Source organism: Acanthisitta chloris, unplaced genomic scaffold, assembly GCF_000695815.1.
Source record: "Acanthisitta chloris isolate BGI_N310 unplaced genomic scaffold, ASM69581v1 scaffold20143, whole genome shotgun sequence".
Classification (NCBI taxonomy): domain Eukaryota; kingdom Metazoa; phylum Chordata; class Aves; order Passeriformes; family Acanthisittidae; genus Acanthisitta; species Acanthisitta chloris.
This window is the reverse complement of record NW_008666838.1, coordinates 3,990-24,179: the sequence shown is the minus strand read 5'-3', so window position 1 is coordinate 24,179 and position 20,190 is coordinate 3,990. Positions and strand designations below refer to the sequence as shown.

General features: G+C 48.9%; 1 protein-coding gene across 1 annotated transcript in view; it reads left to right on the top strand.

The window, feature by feature from the left end:
• LOC103799933 (putative adenosylhomocysteinase 3) overlaps window positions 1–18,946 on the top strand; it is a gene marked incomplete at its 3' end in the record, with an annotated part of 19,143 nt that extends 197 nt beyond the window's left edge. Inside the window, exons 2-16 of the mRNA XM_009072288.1 lie at window positions 3,286–3,394; window positions 7,213–7,356; window positions 8,049–8,149; window positions 8,422–8,524; window positions 9,111–9,205; window positions 10,020–10,126; window positions 11,459–11,575; window positions 12,956–13,019; window positions 14,024–14,112; window positions 15,953–16,023; window positions 16,134–16,228; window positions 17,008–17,106; window positions 17,860–17,928; window positions 18,058–18,136; window positions 18,826–18,946. Of these exons, the coding sequence (XP_009070536.1) occupies window positions 3,286–3,394; window positions 7,213–7,356; window positions 8,049–8,149; window positions 8,422–8,524; window positions 9,111–9,205; window positions 10,020–10,126; window positions 11,459–11,575; window positions 12,956–13,019; window positions 14,024–14,112; window positions 15,953–16,023; window positions 16,134–16,228; window positions 17,008–17,106; window positions 17,860–17,928; window positions 18,058–18,136; window positions 18,826–18,946 (1,463 nt within the window). The remainder of the gene's footprint in view (window positions 1–3,285; window positions 3,395–7,212; window positions 7,357–8,048; window positions 8,150–8,421; window positions 8,525–9,110; window positions 9,206–10,019; window positions 10,127–11,458; window positions 11,576–12,955; window positions 13,020–14,023; window positions 14,113–15,952; window positions 16,024–16,133; window positions 16,229–17,007; window positions 17,107–17,859; window positions 17,929–18,057; window positions 18,137–18,825) is intronic.
• Window positions 18,947–20,190: the final 1,244 nt, after the last annotated feature.

The window sequence follows — 20,190 nt, the reverse complement described above, 5'->3', positions numbered from 1 at the left end:
TGAAAGTTTCTCTTAGTTTTCTATCCAGAGCATGTTCGAAGTGGTGAAATGTTGAGCCAAACCTGTTGCTTTGGGGGTGTTTCTCAGACCACTCCAATGGAGAAGTCAATAGGATTGTGAGCAGGGAGATTCTTCAGGAAAATCTTGAATCTTTTTTTCTTCTTCCTTTCCTTTCTGTTCCCCTCAATCACTTGTTTCTAGAGCTGACTGAATCTTCCTCCCTGAAGAAAATCCTGATCTCTAAGCTTCTCTTAGTTTTCTCTCAGGAGCAGGTTTGAAATGATGAAATGTTGAGCCGTACCTGTTGCTTTGGGGTTGTTCCTCAGACTATCCCAATGGAGAAGTCAATGGGGTCGTGAGTAGGGAGATTCTCTAGGAAAATCTTGGATCACAAGGCTTTTTATGCTCAGAGAAGTAATGTAGAGCAACTCTTCATAGTAGAAAGCTCAGGTGAAAGGGAGACTTGGCTCATTTGAAATGTAATGAGCACAGACCTGCATTTAAGAGCCATTAACCCTTACACCTCTGGAGGTGAGGTTTTCCAGCTTGAAGTGTTTTTCCCTGCCGGTAGTCAAAAGCAGTGGCACCTGTGTCACTTCAGAGCAGGTTGGGCTCCTAAATCCACAGAGCTGGAGCTCTCAAAGGCTTCACAGCTTCTCCTTGGAGCTTCTCCTCGGAGTTTTAGCCTGTGCAGAGTTGGCTGTTACCTTCAGAGGTGTTTTGGTGTGAGCTGGGTGAGTCCAGCCTGGAACCAAATCAGTGTTCTCATCCCCATCTTGCATGTTCCCCTGTTCCCAGACAGACTGGAATGCGGCATGTTGTGCCCTCTGTCACCTCCTGGGTTTGGTGAGGCTTGGAGCAACCTGGGCTAGTGGAAGGTGTCTCTGCCCATGGCAGGGAGTGGGAACTAGGTGGTCTTTAGGGTCCCTTCCAACCCAAACAATTTCCAGTACTCTTTCTTGCCTGTTGCTCAAAGGATTAAACCAAAACACGTTGATCTCCACAGGTTACAACCAGACCTGAGCCTTGACCGGTTCCTTCCTGACATTCTTCTCTTCTGGTTCTTCCTTCTACTTCTTGGCAGTCAGTGCCTTGCTCAGCTAAAGCTAAAGCAGCTTGTGGCAGGTTTTCATGGTGTCATGGAATGTTAAGGGATTAGAATGGAGCTCAGAGATCATCCAGTGCCAGTCCCTGCCCTGGGCAGGGACACCTCCCACCAGAGCAGGTTGCTCAAGGCTTTATCCAATCTGGAACGCACAGTGCCAGGGTTGGGGCAGCCACAGCCTCCCTGGGCAACCTGTGCCAGTGTCTCACCATCCTCACAGGGAAAACTTCTTCTTAAAGGAAGTTTAAAGGTGTGAAACCTCAGCAGTATTGAGGTCAGGGTTTATTATAACACTTAGTCCTAGTTCTGCTTGATTTGGTTCAGGACTTACTTTGCTTTTCACTATGTACTTGAGTTTGGATGTGGAAGTCCTCAGAGAGCTCTGAATTATCAATATTACCATGTCATGTGAAACAGTTGTGTTGAATGTCCTTGAAGAGATAAGGTGGGAAAGGAAAATGTGAATTCCAATCCAAATTACTCCTCCTTTGTGAGTAATTTGGAATTCCAAGCAATCTCCCTCCACGGCTTTGGTGAGGCTGCTCAACCCTTGAGGGATTTGTTCTAAAGGAAGGGAGTGAAAAGGGGGTGAAAAAGGAAGCTATTTGAGGCCAACAGCTTCTTAGAAAAGGAGTATAACAACTGGTGTGTATGCAAAGACCTCGTCCCGCCGGGATCAGTGTGTTAATCCTCACTGCTGCTCTTGGCTGTAATAGGAGTTTGACATGGTTATTTCCCTCCCCTGTGTGTTTCCTGATCCAGTGTTGTTCTGTTGTCTGGTTTAAGATTAAGAGGAAAGAAACCCTCCCAAGTGCTGCTGCAAATCCTTACCTTGGAGTTCCCAGAACAGGCTCTGATTCTTTCTGCCTAAATAGCTTCTTGAAACAACACAGAACTTCTCAGAACAGCCCAAGGGGTTCATTAATAGATGCAATTAATGGTTTTCAGTGACTTGGAGGTGTAAATATTTAACCCTGTTGGACCAGAATGACTAAGTTTATACTCACAGAAAAGTCCAAGCAATTGGAAGAAGTGATTCCAGTTTCCCTGAGCATGAACAGGAATCATGAGCATAATGGGAATGTTAAGGGTTGGCTCACAAGGCAGTGAGCACTGGGAGTTCAAATGTTCCATAAAAGTCTGTTCTCCTGAATCCTTAAATATGGCCCAGTAGCCACATATAGAGCAAGAACTGCAAGAGGGTGGGTTTAGGGGGTTATTGGGAAGGAATTCCTGGCTGGGAGGGTGGTGAGACACTGGCACAGATTGTCCAGAGCAGCTCTGGCTGCTCCATCCCTGGGAGTGTTCCAGGCCAGGTTGAATGGAGTTTGGAGGCACCTGGGCTAGTGGAAGGTGACCCTGCCCATGGCAGGGGATGGACTAAATGGTCTTTAAGGTCCTTCCAACCCAACCCATCCTGTGATTCTATGCTGATTCTGTGACCCTGAAAAGGGAAACACTTTAGGTTGGAAGAGGCCTCAAAGACCATTGACTCCAACCATTCCTGGCACTGCCAAGGCCCCCACTAACCTTGTCCCCAAGTGCCACATCCACATGGTTGTTAAATCCCCCCAGGAATGGTGACTCCACTACTGCCCTGGGCAGCTGTGCCAGCTGTAAACAGCTTCCTCATGGAAGGAAGTGGAGGGGCAAGGGCTGAGCTCTTCTCTCTGGCATCCAGTGACAGGACACAAAGGAATGGCCGAGGACAGAGCTCATGGCTGGATACAACTTCCTCAGGGAAGGAAGTGCAGGGACAGCACTGACCTCTTCTCTCTGGCACCCAGGGACAGGACCCAGGGAATGGGCTGAAGTTGTGTCAGGGGAGGGTTAGGCTGGAGATTAGCAAATCGTTCTTCCCCCAGAAGTGTTTGGGCGCTGAACAGCTCCCAGGGCAGTGGGCACAGCCCCAAGGCTGGCAGAGCTCTGGGAGTGTTTGGCCAACACTCTCAGGCACAGGGTGCATTGTTGGGGTGTCCTGTGCAGGGACAGGAGTTGGATCAATGATCCTTGTGGGTCCCTTCCAACTCTGTGCTGTGGTTCTGTAACTAAATAGCAGGACTTGTGGTGCAGCCAATAACTGAGATGGTGTCGGTGTCTCCTCAAGTCTTTGGATTCTTGGGGTTCATGTTCTGTTGGGTTTTTTTACACCGGACTGAAGTGCTAATCTCTGTTACCAGATCCAGTTTGCTGACCAGAAGCAGGAGTTCAACAAGCGCCCCACGAAGATCGGCCGCCGCTCGCTCTCCCGCTCCATCTCCCAGTCCTCCACAGACAGCTACAGCTCAGGTGGGTGCTGCAGACCTCGGGGGTCATCCTGGGTTTCACCCAAGAGTCTCCCAGATCTCCTGTGTAGTCCATAGTGGTGGAGGGAAGGCATGGAAAAAGAGTTGTTGCTTTTGTTCTCATCTGCATGTGTGGTTGGGTGGGAAATTAAGTTGCTCTGATGTTCTTAACACTTCTGATCTCTCCTTACAATCCTCATCTGCAGTTGCTGCTGCTTTTCCTCCTGTCTTCCCCTTCCTTTTCCTTCCATTCCTCCCCTGAGCCTCCTTTTCTCCAGGCTGAGCCCCCACAGCTCCCTCAGCCTCTCCTGCTGCTCCAGCCCCTTCCCAGCTCTGTTGCTGTTCTTTGGACACACAGAATGTGCCCATCAAAACTGATCAAAAGCATCAGCTGGTCTCAAAAATATGTCCAATCACTTAAGTTGTGATGTGGAGAAGCATCTTCCAAAATGCCAGAAGCAGTAATTGGAAAGATGAGGGTGCTGAGGCACTGGCACAGGTTGCCCAGCTATGACTCTATGACTGCTCCATCCCTGGGAGTGTTCCAGGCCACGTTGGACAAGGCTTGGAGCAAGCTGAGCTAGTGGAAGGTGTCCCTGCTCATGGCAGGGCTGGAATTGAATGGTCTTTCAGGTCCTTCCAACCCAAACCACTCAGTGATTCTATGACAAACCAGCAGAGACAATGTTGAACATGAAACCTTCATCACTCACTTGCTTTAGGTCCAAAGAGTAACAATTCCAACAATGCTCATCTGCCTCTTCAAATTAGAATCCAAAGTCTCTTCCCCTTCTTTGCCAGGGGCTGCCAGTTTTCTGCAGTTGTTCCACTTCATTTAAAGTGACTAATTTTTCTCACTGGGGAAATTAATTGTTTTCTGCACCATTTGGGAACTATTTCTAACCCCCCAGGACACTCTGTGGTGTTCATCAGCATCTGCTGCTGCCAACCAGGGACAGGCAGTGACCTCAGTGCTCCAGTTTGGAGTCAGTGGAGTGTTTGGGTTAATATTACTTACGTTTCACTAACTGTCCTTTGTGCAAAGTTCAGATAACAAAGATATTTGGGGATCAGCTGGGCTGTATCAGCTTGGAATACTCAAGCCCTCAGCATTCTCCATTATAGACGTGTTCTGTGGGTGCTAAGATGAGATTAGAACAGGACTATCTGGAATTCAAGGCCACTTGCTTTATCCTTGTGCTGTTCCATAGCCTTTGAAAGGTTGCCCAGGAAAGAAAGCAGCTTTTTCTTTTCATTTGGGCTCCAACAGGGGCAAGTTGCAGTGGGAAGCCATTCCCTGTGTCCTGTCCCTCCAGGCCTTGTCCCAAGTCCCTCTGCTCCTTGTCCCAAGGCCCTCTGCAGCTTTCTTGGAGCCCCTTGAGGCACTGGAAGGGGCTCTGAGGTCTCCTTGGAGCTTCTCTTCTCCAGGTGGACACCCCCAGCTCTCCCAGCCTGGCTCCATGGCAGAGCTGCTCCAGAATCATGGAATGGTTTGGGTGGGAAGAGACCTTAAGGATCATCTCATCCGATCCCCTGCCATGGGCAGGGACACCTCCCATCAGCTCAGGTTGCTCCAAGCCCCATCCAACCTGGCCTGGAACACTCCCAGGGATGGAGCAGCCACAGCTACTCTAGGCAGAGATACAAATACATAGTAGAAAGAATACTAATTATATTCCAATGTTCCATGAATCTGTGGAATTCCAAGCCCAGACAGGGAGTTTTCATCAAGCAGCTCTGGGGTGATTTGAGATGATATTTAGGGATCTGTATCCCATCAGTTAATGACAGGAATCCTTTCCTTTCACTACTTCTTTTTCATCTTACCAAAAAACAAAGACAGAATTTGCTATTATCTATTATCATGTTATTACAGTAATAATACTGATTTAATCAGCGTAGTCCTCTATTCTCTGCTGTATGGTTTAGATATTTAACAGATTATATGTATTTAAGAGTAAAAAAACATCAGGCTGTAAAAATTTGGCCACTCCAGGCAGGGTTTTTTTGCTTCAAAAATTCCATTCAACCCCCAGAATGAAGAATCTCTAGTTTTAAAGAAACTTCTGCCCAGTTTAGCTGTCTTCAAGGAAGTAATCCTCTAACTAATTAATCCTTCCTCCTGGAACCCTTGATATCCAAGAGTTTGGAATTACATAAGGTGCTCTTTTGTTATTAATCCAAGCTCCTGCTCCTTCGTGGGATTGGGAACACCAAGTGGGACCCACATTGCCATCAGCAGCTTGTTTGCAGGGTTGGACTTGCCTTTCATACCCTGCTGAGGTTGGAGCCTTGGAGGAGAAATTTCAGCAATGCCTAATTCCCCTCCATAAGAGGATTAGGGTCTGGGGGAGCCTGGCACTCCGACAGTGCCGCACTGAGCTTCGTTCCTTGGGCTCATTCAGCTACTTCACCCCAGCCAGGAGGGAAAGGAATCAGCTTGCTGAGTCCTGCAGGGAAGCCAAACCCATGGTCGTGTTTGGTGGAGGATTTAACTCCTTGTTCTGAGGGGTTTGGTGTGAAAATGCCACTGGAGCTGTGGTAGGGGGTGGTTTGCCTTTACTCCAAGTTCTCTGTTGGAATCAGTCATCACTTGAGGTCTGGATGGCCCTGGAAAGCTGCAGCTCTCTGGGAGCAGTGGTGGGTGGTGATGAGACTATGGGTTCAACCATCTTCCCATGACACTGTGTAAGAACCTTCATCCTCCCTTCAGGGTGCTCAGGCATTGGAGTAGGTTGCCCAGGGAGGTGGTGGAGTCACCATCCCTGGAGGTGATTAAGAGGTGTCTGGATGTGGCACTGCAGGATATGGATTAGGAGTTACAGCAGTGACAGGTTAAGGGTTGGACTTGATGATCTTAGAGATGTCCTCCAGCCTTGCTGATTCCATGATTCTACTCCAAGTTCTCTTTTGGAATCAGTCTTTACTTGAGGGAATGACCATCTGGATGAGGCTTTTGAGTTGGGTGCTAGAAAGGTCCTCTGAAAGGGAGAGAGGAATGATCCTTTCTAGTTCATTAGGCTGCTGTGACTGATGCCAGTCTGAGAAGATGAAAGGTTTGATTTCCCACAGTGAGGGCATCTTCCAGAGGAAAACATGGCACAAATGATCTCTTTATCATCTGGATAAGCTGGAAGCAGAAGTGGTGGCTTTCTAACCAATTCCTGACATTCCCCAAGGCTGGAGAGCCACCACCTCTCTTGGACAATCCATGCAAGTGTTGAGTTATCTTCCTGATGAAGAAGTTTCTTCCTACCATCCCACATGAGGCTCCAAAGCAGCAGCTCATTGTCCTTTTTGAGGAACATCAAAACTGAGCAAATCCAAGGATTGGGAACACCTCCCTAACTGGATAATCATTAACCCATAGCCTTCACACCATGACATGGTTTGGAATGAAATAGGGTCTTGTATCTGTCCTGTCTTAAATGACAACTCTTAGTGTTTTGGAAGTCCTCAAAACATTGATAGGTGGGTTTGGTGGCTCTCTTAGAGCTTTAAAGGCTCAACTTTTGGGAAGGGTGATGGGATAAAGCCATGGAGATGAGCCCATGGGGGATGGTGGGCAGTGCTCAAGCTAATTACCTCAGGAGTGGTGTTGAAGCAGAGGTAGGTGAGAGTAAAGAATTCATCACAGGTCAAAGCTGACTGGGGAAATGATCACTGTAAGGAGAAGGGAAGATCCAGCTGAGGACAGAGGGAGTTGGTGTGTGCACATGGAGAAGCCAATCCATGGGCACATTCATCTGAGCCTTTCCACCGCAGGTACTTTGGCTTTAGGGAATATTTTGTGCTGTTTCTGACCTCCTTTCCTTCCTCCAGCTGCCTCCTACACAGACAGCTCTGATGATGAGACCTCCCCCCGTGACAAGCAGCAGAAGAACTCCAAGGGCAGCAGCGATTTCTGCGTGAAGAACATCAAACAGGCAGAATTTGGGCGCAGAGAGATTGAAATTGCTGAACAAGGTAAATGGGGACATTCCTCAAGCTCCACGTTGTGCTGGGCTGTTTTGTGGGGCTCTTCCTACCCCCAATTCCTCTTCTGGAGAGCTGATTCTCTTCGGTGTACTGGTGATTTCTTGCCACCGTTGCAGTTAGAGATGGGAAAGCTTTTATGGGATGTGAAGGAGTTCAGGGTTGTGCTGTATAGCTCCAACCAGCCAACTACTGAAGGACTGTTCTGTAGTCAAACCTATTTTGTTAGAATCAGTAGAAAAGGTGAAATCCATCAAATAAATTAGACAACTTTGTTTTAGCTTGATTAGCTTCAAAAATCCATAGCAAAGGCCACACCATGTTTAGGTGGTTGGAGGGACATTGGAGAGGTGGAGCAGAGCAACAAGGCCCAAGTCCTCTTCAATCTGAAGCAGATTGCCTCCAGCCTCACCTGGGCATTTGCAGGTAGAAATTTGACCATGTGGTGATGCTACATCATAGACAATAGGGGGAAGAAAAAATCCAGTAGGGAAAAAATCCAGAGGGTTATTGTGTTCTTATCACTTAATTTGGGGCTTGTCCTTAAGGCTTTGGGTGTTTCTGAAGCTGCCACAGCTGTACAAAGTCATGGGAGCACCAGTCAGCAGGCCAAGAAGTTATGTTGTTGTCCTCATCCCTCTTTCCAGCACATTCATGGACTATTTTCCCCTTTTGCCTTCCAGAGATGCCTGCACTGATGGCTTTGAGGAAGAGAGCTCAGGGAGAGAAGCCACTGGCCGGGGCCAAGATCGTGGGCTGCACACACATCACAGCACAGACAGCTGTAAGATCCCAACCCTCAACTCCAGATGGGGATTTTCCACTGCTTATTCCCTAAAACACACCCCAAGTGGTTAATAATAGAGATGAGGAACTGTGGTTTCCCCTCCAAACATGGATAGGGACACCTTCCACTAGCCCAGATTGCTCCAAGCCCCATCCAACCTGGTCTTGAAGCTTAAAATCCACTCCAGAAACCCCCAGAAGCTTTGCCATAAATAGCAAAGGTGAATCCCAGTTGTATGTTGATCTCTGTGGGTTTTGGTTTGGTTGTAGGTGCTGATGGAGACCCTGGGAGCATTGGGTGCCCAGTGCCGATGGGCTGCCTGCAACATCTACTCTACTCTGAATGAAGTGGCTGCTGCCCTTGCTGAAAGTGGTAGGAAGCTTCACCCTCTTTGTTCTTCTTGGTTTCATAAAGGTTTCCTGCTGCCCCAACATGTTTAGGTCATTTATCACCTCTTAGAGTTCATCCCCTTCATTCTCTTCAATTTAGAATAAACCCATGACAGGTCAACAGCAAAGATCAATCCCTTCCAGTGCTCTGAAACTGTTAGAATGGCTTTCCTCTGGAGTATAAAAGGACGTGGTGCAAATAATGGTGATGCCCATCAAGAGCTCAAAAGGCTACATGGACCTCAAAGTCATTTTGCTAAGACAAACAAAACTAAATTGGATTTAAATGCTATGAATTTGAGTCTGAAAGGGAGAATTTGGGGGGATATCATTCACAAACCAGAAGCTAAGCATGTTGCTGCTCACCTGGGAGATTGAAATACTGTTTAACTTGGGTAAGGTCAGGGATTTTAGCTGGGTAAGGCCAACGGTTTGACCATGAGAGTTGGTAGACCGCAAAGAAGCCAAACACATGACTTGCCCATTACCAGGTCTTGCTCACTGAACCTCAGCAATACTTGCTCCTGAGCCAGAATATATCCAATAGCACCATCTCCCTCTCTGTGCAGGATTCCCTGTCTTTGCCTGGAAGGGAGAATCTGAAGATGATTTCTGGTGGTGCATTGATCGCTGCGTCAACGTCGAGGGGTGGCAGCCCAACATGGTGAGTTGAGGCCACTCTACCTACTGTCCCTGGGCAGGGACATCTCCCACCAGAGCAGGTTGCTCAAGGCTTCATCCAACCTGGCTTTGAACACTGCCAGGGCTGGGGCAGCCACAGCCTCCCTGGGCAGCCTGTGCCAGTGTCTCACAAAAGTTTGAACAACACTTATCTAATTAATAATGAACTTATTTAATCTCCCCACTAAGAATGACTAAAAGTCAGGTTTTTTTGAGAATTGGATTAATCAATTTCACCATATTCCATTAAATTCACACCTTTGTTTGATGTGGTTTTTCTCACCTTGGCAAAGCCTAAGATTTTTGTTGATTTTCCTTCTCTTACTGTACAAACCCAAAGCCTCAGGTAACCCAACTTCGTATTTGCTGCTTTCTCCTGCCCTTGTTTCCAGGGAAAACAGTGAACCAGAACTAGGTGAGCTGAATAATTTTCAGCTGTCAAATGTGCTGTTTTCATCCTGCTTCCCCAAAGGTTTGGAGCTCTGGAGTTTATGATCTAAATTAGATGAGAAGTAATCAAAGGTGGAAGAAGATATCTGTGTGTTTGTTTGCTTCAATCTCCTTGTTTGAGGTTGGGTTTATCCCTTTTCCAGTCTACACCTGCTCATGTCCTCACTGTCACCTTGAAAAGGAGTCATGAGTGTCAAAAACATCCACCCCCAAGCTCTGAGTCTAGACAAGAGAGCAGCTTTGTTCTTGCCTTTGAGGAATAATTGCCCTTCCAAAGTGTCACTATTTGGACAAGTTCCAGAAGGTGGATACTCAGAGTGGTGATTCTGTGCTTGTTTTCATTCCAGATCCTGGATGATGGAGGAGATCTCACCCACTGGATTTACAAGAAATATCCCAACATGTTCAAGAAGATCAAGGGGATAGTAGAGGAGAGTGTGACTGGAGTCCATAGGTAATGGGACAGGTTGGGCTGGAGGTATCAGACTGAAGCACTTTCTGCCTCAGGGCACTGGTGCCAAAAGGTCCTCACACTGTGACAAGCTCCAACTCAGCTGAGTGTTGAACCTCCAATGTGTGGGCTGTGGTTTTCCTTCAGTGTGGGATTGACTTTCCCTGAGAGCTGCTTTAAATCTCTCATCCAGGGAAAGCAATAGGCTTGGAACTGCTGGTCTGAATTCCAGTTGTGAGGAGTAGAAGCACCTACTGACTGTGGTGTGGGTGGGAGACATGCACAAGGTCTTGTTTGCCACCTGTGAAGGAGGAGAAATGGTTGTCTCGCCTGGTTTTGGAGGTGAAAGAGGAAGGGCTGAGCTGTGGAGGGAGACAAGAGCAGAGTAGTAAACTGAATCTATGGGAAGAAGTGAGATTTGGGAAGAGGAACTGAGCCTGCAGTTGGGGTGAGGCTCCAGACAGGGACAGCGTCAGAGATGACTGGGTGAAATCCATCAATCCATGGCAGGAGCAGAGCTGTAACAGGAGAAATGCCTCTGAGGGTTGGGAGAGGTGTCAGAGCTGCTTCCAGTGGAGTTAGTAACATCACAGGTGCCAGAAAAGAGGGAACTGGGGAGAAGAGCAGCACACTCTGCTTTTTGCTCTAGTTTTGCAGGATGAAAAGCTTGGCTGCAGCTCTGGAGCTTCTGAGGAGGGTTGGTTGGCCAGAGGTGCAGGAAGCCCTTGAAACAGGGAAATGAAATATTGAAACAAGGAAGAGGATGTAGGTTGCAGCTAGGGAGGTCAAGGAAAGGCCTGGTGATATTTGTAGTATCTGGAATCATTCCCAATAAGAGATTTCCAAAAGCAAGTTCTTCCCAAGGACTGGAGCAGAGAGATGGTTTTAAGATTCTCTTTGTAGCCACTGTGAGGTGCTTGGATGATTTTTGGTGGGTTTGATGCTGCCAGGAGTTGAGTCTGAGCTCAGGAGCAGTAGGACAGGTGGATATGGGAGAGCTGGGAGTGTTCACCTGGAGAAGAGAAGCTCCAGGGAAACCTTAGAGTCCCTTCCAGTGCCTAAAGAGACTCCAAGAGAGCTGCAGAGGGACTTGGGACAAGGGATGGAGGGACAGGACACAGGGAATTGCTTCCTGCTGGAAAAGGGGAGATTTGGGTGGGATTTGGGAAGGAATTCCTGGCTGGGAGGGTGCTGAGGCACTGGCACAGGTGTCCCTGCCCATGGCAGGAGGTGGCACAGGGTGGTGTATAAATCCTCTTCCCACCCAAACCTGACAGTAGAACATAGGGAGATGTCTTCCCACTGATGATGTGTTTTTCCCCATATCCATCCCAGGCTGTACCAGTTGTCCAAAGCAGGGAAGCTCTGTGTCCCAGCCATGAATGTCAATGACTCAGTCACGAAGCAGAAGTTTGACAACCTGTACTGCTGCAGAGAGTCCATCCTGGACGGGTATGTGCTCAGACATCCAACCACAGCCATATCCTGTCACACCAGACCCCACCAGGAACTGCCTCCATGGGTCTGTCCTTCTGCCACTGGAGAGAAGTTTAGCTCAATGGATGTGTCAGAGGAGAACAAAGACCCTTTATTACCTCTGGTCCACCCCAGAATTCCTCACACACATCTCCAATGCTCCTTCCTGTCCCTCTTCTGGTGGTATCAAGATAAAAGGTGTCTGTGTCTTTTGTGTGTGTGAGTCAACCAGCTGTGTCCTCACCACCTTCTTTGCCTTTCTAGTTTCTCTTTTTATCCTTAATGATCTTTTTTATGTGCTCTCTCCATCCCTTTATTTCCTTTATTCTGGTGGAATATGTCCTCTGTGTTCTCACCACTTTTCCCCCACCAAATTTGGTCAAAGCCAAGTGAGATCAGGACAAGTTTTGTTCCTGCAGTTCAGCTGTGACATGTTGCATTAACAATCCTTGAGGTTGTGATGTGAAGCAGCATCCTTTGGAATAAATAATGGGATAAAGGAGGGTGGAGAGATATGGGAACAGGTTGTCCAGAGCAGCTGTGGCTGCTCCATCCCTGGGAGTGTTCCAGGCCAGGTTGGATGGGGCTTGGAGCCACCTGGGCTGGTGGGAGGTGTCCCTGCCCATGGCAGGAGGTGGGATGAGATGATCTTTAAGGCCTTTTCCAACCCAAACCCTCCTGGGATTCTCTGGAAATACCTTGAGGGGTGAGTTAGGATTTGGGTTCAGCCTGGCACAGGGATCTGGAACTGGGTCAAGGGAGATGTGAGCAGAGGTGCAGCTCAATCTGCTGAGGGTTTTGGCTCAATTCTCCTGGAAAAGGGAGGGAATTTCACCTTCCCTGCACTGCTAACCTATTTACTCCTGTGCTAAAAATAGCCTGGAATGTAGGACACTCGTAGGGAGAAACCAGAAGGAAACTGAGTGCAAAGGGAGAGCATTAGTTGTGGAAAGCATTGGGATTCTGGCAATGAATTCCCTCTTCCTTTACCTTCTGTGGTTCTTTGTGTGGGAGATTCTGAGTTGAAAAACAATAATTAAGGAGTAGGTATCTTTGGAGAAGTTTTTCAGTGTTTCTGGAGTAGCATAACAAAGAGATCAGCCCAAAACAACAACCCAAAAAGGATTTAACCCCCAAATCTTCCCTTTTTATTGCATCTCAGTGGTCACACTCACTGTTACAACAGGAAAAACTACATTTTTAGGTGCTTTTTAGGTGCTTTTTGAGTCTTCTCTGCCCTCAAATTTCCATGTGTCTTCAGGGATGTAGGATCCAGCTCTGATGCTCAGGAGGAGCAGTAGCATGGATTAGCTCTCACTTCTGGTCTTTGATTGTGTCTTTTTCCTTCTCCCTTAGGCTCAAAAGGACAACAGATATGATGTTCGGGGGGAAGCAGGTGGTGGTTTGTGGCTATGGAGAGGTAAGAGCTGTTTTGTGTGTGGAATTGCATGTGCAATCAGCACCTCCTTGGCATTTATCCAGCGCAGCTCTCCCATCCTCAGCACTCTGCTCTGCACCTCGAGGACCTTGAGACCTCAGGGGCTGCCAAAAAATGGGAGATTTTCCCCATTTCCAGTTGATTTCTTTGCTATGGAAGCGATACCAAAGCTGAATCTGAAAATTCAGGAGTGTTAAACATTCTGAATAGCCTTAATAGCTGAACATTGACACATCCAGATAGGAATATGTCACATGTTTTAAATGTTTTGTATTTGATTTGATATTCCTGTGTTCAGAGGTGCTGCAGATCTCCTGTGCAACCACAGCTTTGCATGCCGAGATGTGGCCAAGACATAAGTTATCCCTTTACGTTCACCCCCAAACTGATCAATCCTCTCTCCACATGGGAATGTTCACCCTTACCTGGGCCCAGTTACCACCAGTTGCTGTTGGCTGTGCAATGTGTGCTGCCTTGGGATCCTTATTTTTCTCCAAAGAGCTGAAATGGGTCCATTTTCTCACACATAATCACATTTTTTGGCAGCTTTTGGCTGTTGAACCTGAATTCCTTGCACAGGGCAAAGCTTGTTAACCCTCTGGGCTTAAGATCCATTAAAGCTTCTTGAGTGGAGCAAAGGTTACAAGAGACTCTTCAGCTTTCCCTGAGTGAACTCTCTTGTGGTGCATTCTAGATTCCAGGGTGTTCTGAGGGGGAAAAAGAACTCCTTGGGACCCAAACCAATGGCATGTTGGTATTTATACAAGCTGGACCTGAGTCAGGTCTCAGATTACTCCAAATCCAGAACTTCAAGCACCCACAAATGGAGTATAAACCACCCAGAGGGTTCTGAAGGGCTCTGGAGGCTAAAGAAGAGTAACCTGGAGTTGTCTATCCCCTGGAAGCTTCCCACAGCTGTGCTGATGCTTGGAGTCTCCCAAGCTCTTGGCATCTCACTCTTCCTCTGTGCTCTTCTCCCTCCCCAGGTTGGCAAGGGCTGCTGTGCTGCCTTGAAGGCCATGGGCTCCATAGTGTATGTGACAGAGATCGATCCCATCTGTGCCCTCCAGGCCTGGTAAGCAGTGGCTCTCAGAGCAACTTCTTCCACAGGCTTTTGGTTTATCCCAGGAAAACCATGCCCAGGAACCACTTAGAGATATAGAATCATCAAGGTTGGAAGAGACCTTTAAGATCAAGTCCAACCACTATCCTGTCACTGCTGGAACCCCTAAACCAGATCCTCCACATCCAGACATCTCTGAAACACTTCCAGGGATGGTGACTCCACCACCTCCCTGGGCAATTCCCTATCCCAGTGTCTGAACATTCTAACAGGGAAGAAATTCTTCCTGATATCCACTCTGAATCTCATTAGAGAGCTAGAACTGCTCATTCCTAAAGCTTCCTCCATCCTGGTTGGAAATTTGCCTCTTTGATGGCATCTCACCCACCATTAGAATCAGGGAACCATAGCAGTTGGAAGAGACCTTTAAGATCATCAAGTCTAACCCTTATCCTGTTACTCCACACCCCCCAAACCCTAAACCTGAGTCATATCCAGGCACCTTTTAAACACTTCCAGGCTTGGTGACTCCACCACCTCCCTGACAATATTCCCATGCTGGAGGGCAGTGCTCCTTCCCAAAGAGATGCTAGTGAGGGGTTCAGAGCTTCTCTGCACACTGGAGGAACACACAGCTCTGTGTTGTTGGCCAGAAAAGGGTCCCAGTTCATCCATATCCTACATGGCACCTTGGGTGAGCCTAACTACAGCAGCCAAGGGTTTGGTGACATGGCTTGAAGGGATGATGGGAGTGAACTGTTCCCTTTGGAGTGCCATCATGAGCTTCCCAGTGCTGTGCACATACCTCACCTGGAGGATATTTTGGCTTCTGGGATCACCCACCCCTCACAACCCCAACACAGCACTGAGAGCACCCACTGGCCCCATGTTGCAGTGAGACTTGACCTCCTTCCCTCCAGTACAGGTTAATTTGGAGCAGAGATGCTACTTCTGCACCCCAAGATGTGAGATGGGACATGACTGTGAGAGCTAAGTCCCAGAACCACTCAGAGCCTCATCAGACCTTCAGCCTCCTCCTCACCATGAGCTTTCAAAGGGCTGTCAGGGTGAGAGGACTAATGAACTCTGCTTAATTAATAGAGCTGATGAGCTTTTGTATTTCTCTGTCACCTCCATGAGTGGACACATCCAACACCCTCATCCTCAGTTGGGAGTTTGGTTGGTCACAGCAACCATCATGTGGAGCCTCAGCTCAGGGTTTGCAGTGAGGGAAAACCTCAGTAAATGGGACAGACAGCAGGAAAAAATGACTTTTTGTTTATGGTAACTGATTTTGCAGCTTGTGAGAGTCACAGAAATGAGCTCTGGAGAGGACTGTGAACAGATCCAAAAACATCCTGCCCTTGTTATCCATGGACACACCTTGCTGGGCCAGGCAGGGAAGACTTGCTGAGTGCTCAGTACTTCTAGAGCTTGTGGAGGTGCCTAAATATGGATTTCAGGGTTAATGAGAGACATCTGCAGGGTTGGAGTGGGTTTTAGGATGATCCAAATCTGTCTCAGCACAGATCCTGTAGAAGGAGAGAATATCCACAGCTCCTGGGTGTGCTTTGCAGCTTTAAAATCCCTCTGGATTGAAGAATTGAGGTTTGCAGACGTAAAAGCCTTGACAGAAAATGTGAAACCCCCAAAACCTCTTTCACTTCTCCCCACAACAGTTCCAAATCCTCCAGGTTGGCTCCAGAACCTCCTGATGGCTCAGGCCCTTCACATCCTGTTTCCCAGTTTAGCATTAAAAAGTTAAAATTAGTATCTGAGCATCACTTTTTTGTCTATTTTTGGCATGTTTTTGCTGCTTCTCAGACAACATTTTCCCCCTCTCTCCTCTTAGCATGGATGGATTTCGGCTCGTGAAGCTCAATGAAGTCATCAGACAAGTTGACATCGTCATCACCTGCACAGGTAGGAGGATAATAATACCCCAGAACCAGCTCCATCCTTTTCCAAAGGAAAAGGCATGTGGGTGAGGGAAGGACAGATGAGTATTTATTGTGGATTTTGGTGTCTGGCAGGGAACAAGAATGTGGTGACCAGGGAACACCTGGATCGGATGAAGAACAGCTGCATTGTCTGCAACATGGGGCACTCCAACACTGAGATCGATGTGGTGGGTGTGGGCTGACCGTGCTCTGGGGGGACACTGCACTTCGGGGAGACCATTTTGGGGTGGCAGAGCTTTGAGGTGAGGTGTTTTGGGGACCCATCAGCACCTCTGTCTGCCTTGAGCAAGCACTTGGGAGGAGATAAAGCGATCCATTGCTCCCATGTCTCAGCAGACACTGGTGGACATCTCATTGCAGTGATCCTGAGGGACGCCGTGAGCTGGGTGAACTGCTCTAGCATCCAGCACAGTGTCTGGTGTTCACCAGCCTCACTCCTTCTCCCAGAGAGCTGGTGAATCCCCTTTCCAGCCCAGTTTTGTGTTGTTACACCAGTAAGACCCAGCCAGGAGTTGAGCTTGGTGCAACACAGTGTGTTTGACCTCCTCTGTGCTTTCTAAGCAGCCCCAAAATCTCCTCATCTGTGCTTAGGGGTGAGCAGAAAACCAGCAGAGTCTTGTCTGGAGGTTGGGGAAGAATTCCTCAGTCAACCCATGGGTTTAAAGCCGTTTCTGGGCAGGAAAGGAGTCACTGCAGAGTTCAAGGGTTGACCACGAATCCTCAGCCAGAAGATGTTGAACAGTAGTTGTTGCAGGAGCTTTGATGTATTGAGATCATAAAAATAGTCCCAGGTTATGAGTCATAAAGGTTTCATTGCTGTGGGACTGTGACCAGCCCAGAGGAGATGATGAGCCCAGGACAGTGGCAGTGAGTTGCTGCCTCTTTTGTGTGGTCCTGGGCTTTGATGTGTTCCTGCTGCTTTAACTGCTGTGACACCACATTTCAGGCCAGTCTGAGAACCCCTGAGCTCACCTGGGAGAGGGTGAGGTCCCAGGTGGACCATGTCATCTGGCCAGATGGGAAGAGGATAGTCCTGCTGGCAGAGGTGAGTGGCAGAGGAAGGAACAGGAATCAATGTTCCCTGCAGGAATTGCAGCCAGTTCTCTGCTTGGGGAGGAGGAAAACTAGTGCTGGGTGAGGGGTGGAGACAAAGGGCATCCAGAAATCACCTCCTTGGGCCTCAGCAGCTCAGTGCTTTGGTGGTTTGGCCTGACCCTGGTTTGGCTCATGGAATCATGGAATCACTGAATGATTTAGGTTGGAAAAGGCCTCTAAGTCTATCAAGTCCAACCATTCCCAGCACTGCCAAGGCCACCACTGACCATGTCCCCAGCTGCCACATCCATGTGGCTGTTAAATCCCCCCAGGGATGTGACTCCACCACAGCCCTGGGCAGCTGTGCCAGGGCTGGACAACACTTTTCAGAAGGATTGTCCCAATATCCAACCTGCACCTCCCCTGGCACAGCTTGAGATGTTTCCCCTTGTGCTGTCCCTTGTTCCCAGGGAGCAGAACCTGACCCCACCTGGATGCACCTCCTGGCAGGAGGTACAGAGAGCCAGAAGGTCCTCCCTGAGTTCCTGGGACACAGAAAAACACCTATGTTTTAATTTATCCCACTCCAGGATATCTTCCACAGGGAGATTTTCACTTCATGAGGGCAGTCAACATCTTGGGATTCAAATGCAGGTCATAAACAGTGTTTCATCCCAGTCAGGACACCTTGACCAGTGGTTCTTGGACCTTCTGTAGAGTTCTAAACTGGTTTGAGATAGAACAAGCATTTTTTGCTCCCCAGGGTCGTCTGCTGAACTTGAGCTGCTCCACTGTCCCCACCTTTGTCCTGTCCATCACAGCCACCACACAGGTGAGTCTGGGGTGGGTTGGGCAATCACAACCACCACACAGGTGAGTCTGGGGTGGGTTGGGCTGGGCTGAGAGCAGTGTCCTGCTCCGTAGGGACAGAAGTTACTCATCCAAGTGTCTTCTCACCCAGGCTTTGGCTCTGATAGAGCTGTACAATGCTCCTGAGGGACGTTACAAGCAGGATGTGTACTTGCTGCCTAAGAAAATGGGTAAGCACGTGCTCACTGCCTTCTCCTCTTGGGTTCTGAGGTGGAGCAGATGGGCAGTCTCACTGGGCCTTGTTTGTTTCCCTCCCAGCCAAGCTCAGGGTCTTCCAGCTGGCTCAGAGCTCACTGCTCACTTGGATTTGCTGTTTGCCTGTCCCACCTTGGGAACACAGGTGGATGCACCTGGTCAGGATGTTGTCCCATGGAGCTTCTGCCAGTGGAGACATGTGGTCCCCAGCCAGCAGCTCCCCCAGCAGAACCTCGTCCTGAGGACACAGCCACACTGACCACACTTTCCATCCATTTCCATCCTGGTCCATTCTAACCCCTTAACACACTTAATACCTTGGCTGCACAGATGGATTTTTGGGTGGGAGTTTTGTTGTTTGAGACACCTCACTCAGGGGTTAGGTGTCACCTGCCAGAGATGTCCAGTGGCTCCTGAGCACCCAGACTCATCCAGGGGTGCAGTGTGAGCCAGAAGCCAGCCCTGGAGTCCTGCCAGAAGGGTATTACAGGGAAAGGTCTTCCAGACCAAACCAGAGCTTGGTTTTCCCTGCTCAGGGTGAACAGGAATCCTGCACTGAGCAGTGAAGGTGTGAGGAGCAATGCCTTCCCCAGCTGGGGCTTTGGGAACCAGCCTGAGGGGACTCATGACCTTCCCCTTCCTAACGAGGTCTCCCTGATTTCAGATGAGTATGTGGCCAGTCTGCACCTCCCAACCTTCGACGCTCACCTGACAGAACTGACGGACGAACAGGCGAAATACCTGGGGCTGAACAAGAATGGACCTTTCAAACCAAACTACTACAGGTGCTGCCCCTCAGCCCCTCCCTGCCCTCTGCCCTCAGGGGGTGGGACACATGCAAGGGGCAGGGGGGACAGGGTTTAATCCCACAGGTTCCCCTGGGGAGAGTTCCATGGGCTTTCTGCTCATTCCTGTTGTGATGCAGAGAGCAGGAGGGGATGTCATGGTTGGAGCTGTGACCTGGAGCTCTTGGCAGGACATGAGCCCTTTGTATCCGGCAGCAGCTGTTCCCCAGACGTGGCAGATGCTCCAGCACTGCCACCAGCTCAGCTGACAGCTTTATTTTTAAAGGCTGAGGTGGCACAGAGCAGTGTTAGCCCCAGGGGCTGCTCCAACGGGCTCAGCTCCATGTCTCCTCCTCCAGCACAGATCCCCAAACCCAGTTGTTCTTAACAGGAGCCTCTGGATCACTTCCCTTCCCATGTTTATGTTTGTAGCCAACACTACCACGAGTTTTCACCGTGGAACAGAAATGGCTTTGCACAAACAGATCAGTTTGTTGGGGGGTGAAACCCAATCCTTTTCCTGCAGGAAAAGGCATTTTCTTGGCACCAGAATGCTCTAGTTTGGGGTTTAGTGGGTTTTGCCAGATCCTGAGGTTTTTAGTTCATGCCCTGTTAGGGGCAAAGCTGAGGTGCTGCCACGTGGCTCTTCCCTCCCATGGAGGAATTACCTCTATTTTAATTCCCTTTGCCCAGTCTCAAATGTTGTCCTGACCTTGTGGGGTGTGTGGTTTGTCCCATACATAGAGCTGGGAAGGGGCTGAGGGAGCTGTGAGGGCTCAGCCTGGAGAAAAGGAGGCTCAGGGGAACCTTCTGCTCTGCAACTCCTGCCCAGGAGGTGCAGCCAGGTGGGGTCAGGCTGCCCCCAGGGAACAGGGACAGCACAAGGGGAACACCTCAAGCTGTGCTAGGGGAGGTTCAGGTTGGGCATCAGGAGGAATTTCTCCATGGAAAGGGCTGTCAGGCATTGGAATGTGCTGCCCAGGGAGGTGATGGAGTCACCACCCCTGGAGGTGTCCAAGGAAGGACTGGAGGTGGCACTCAGTGCTCTGCTCTAGCTGACAAGGTGGTGATGGGTCACAGGTTGGACTTGGTAATCTTTGAGCTCTTTTCCAAACTAAATGATTCAGTGAAACTGGGATCAGTAAAGGTCCACAGTAAATTGCCTGCATTAAGGGAGAGCTACAACCACTCAAACATCTCCCCTGGGGTGAAGACACACTTGGAAGCAATGAGGACCAAATCGC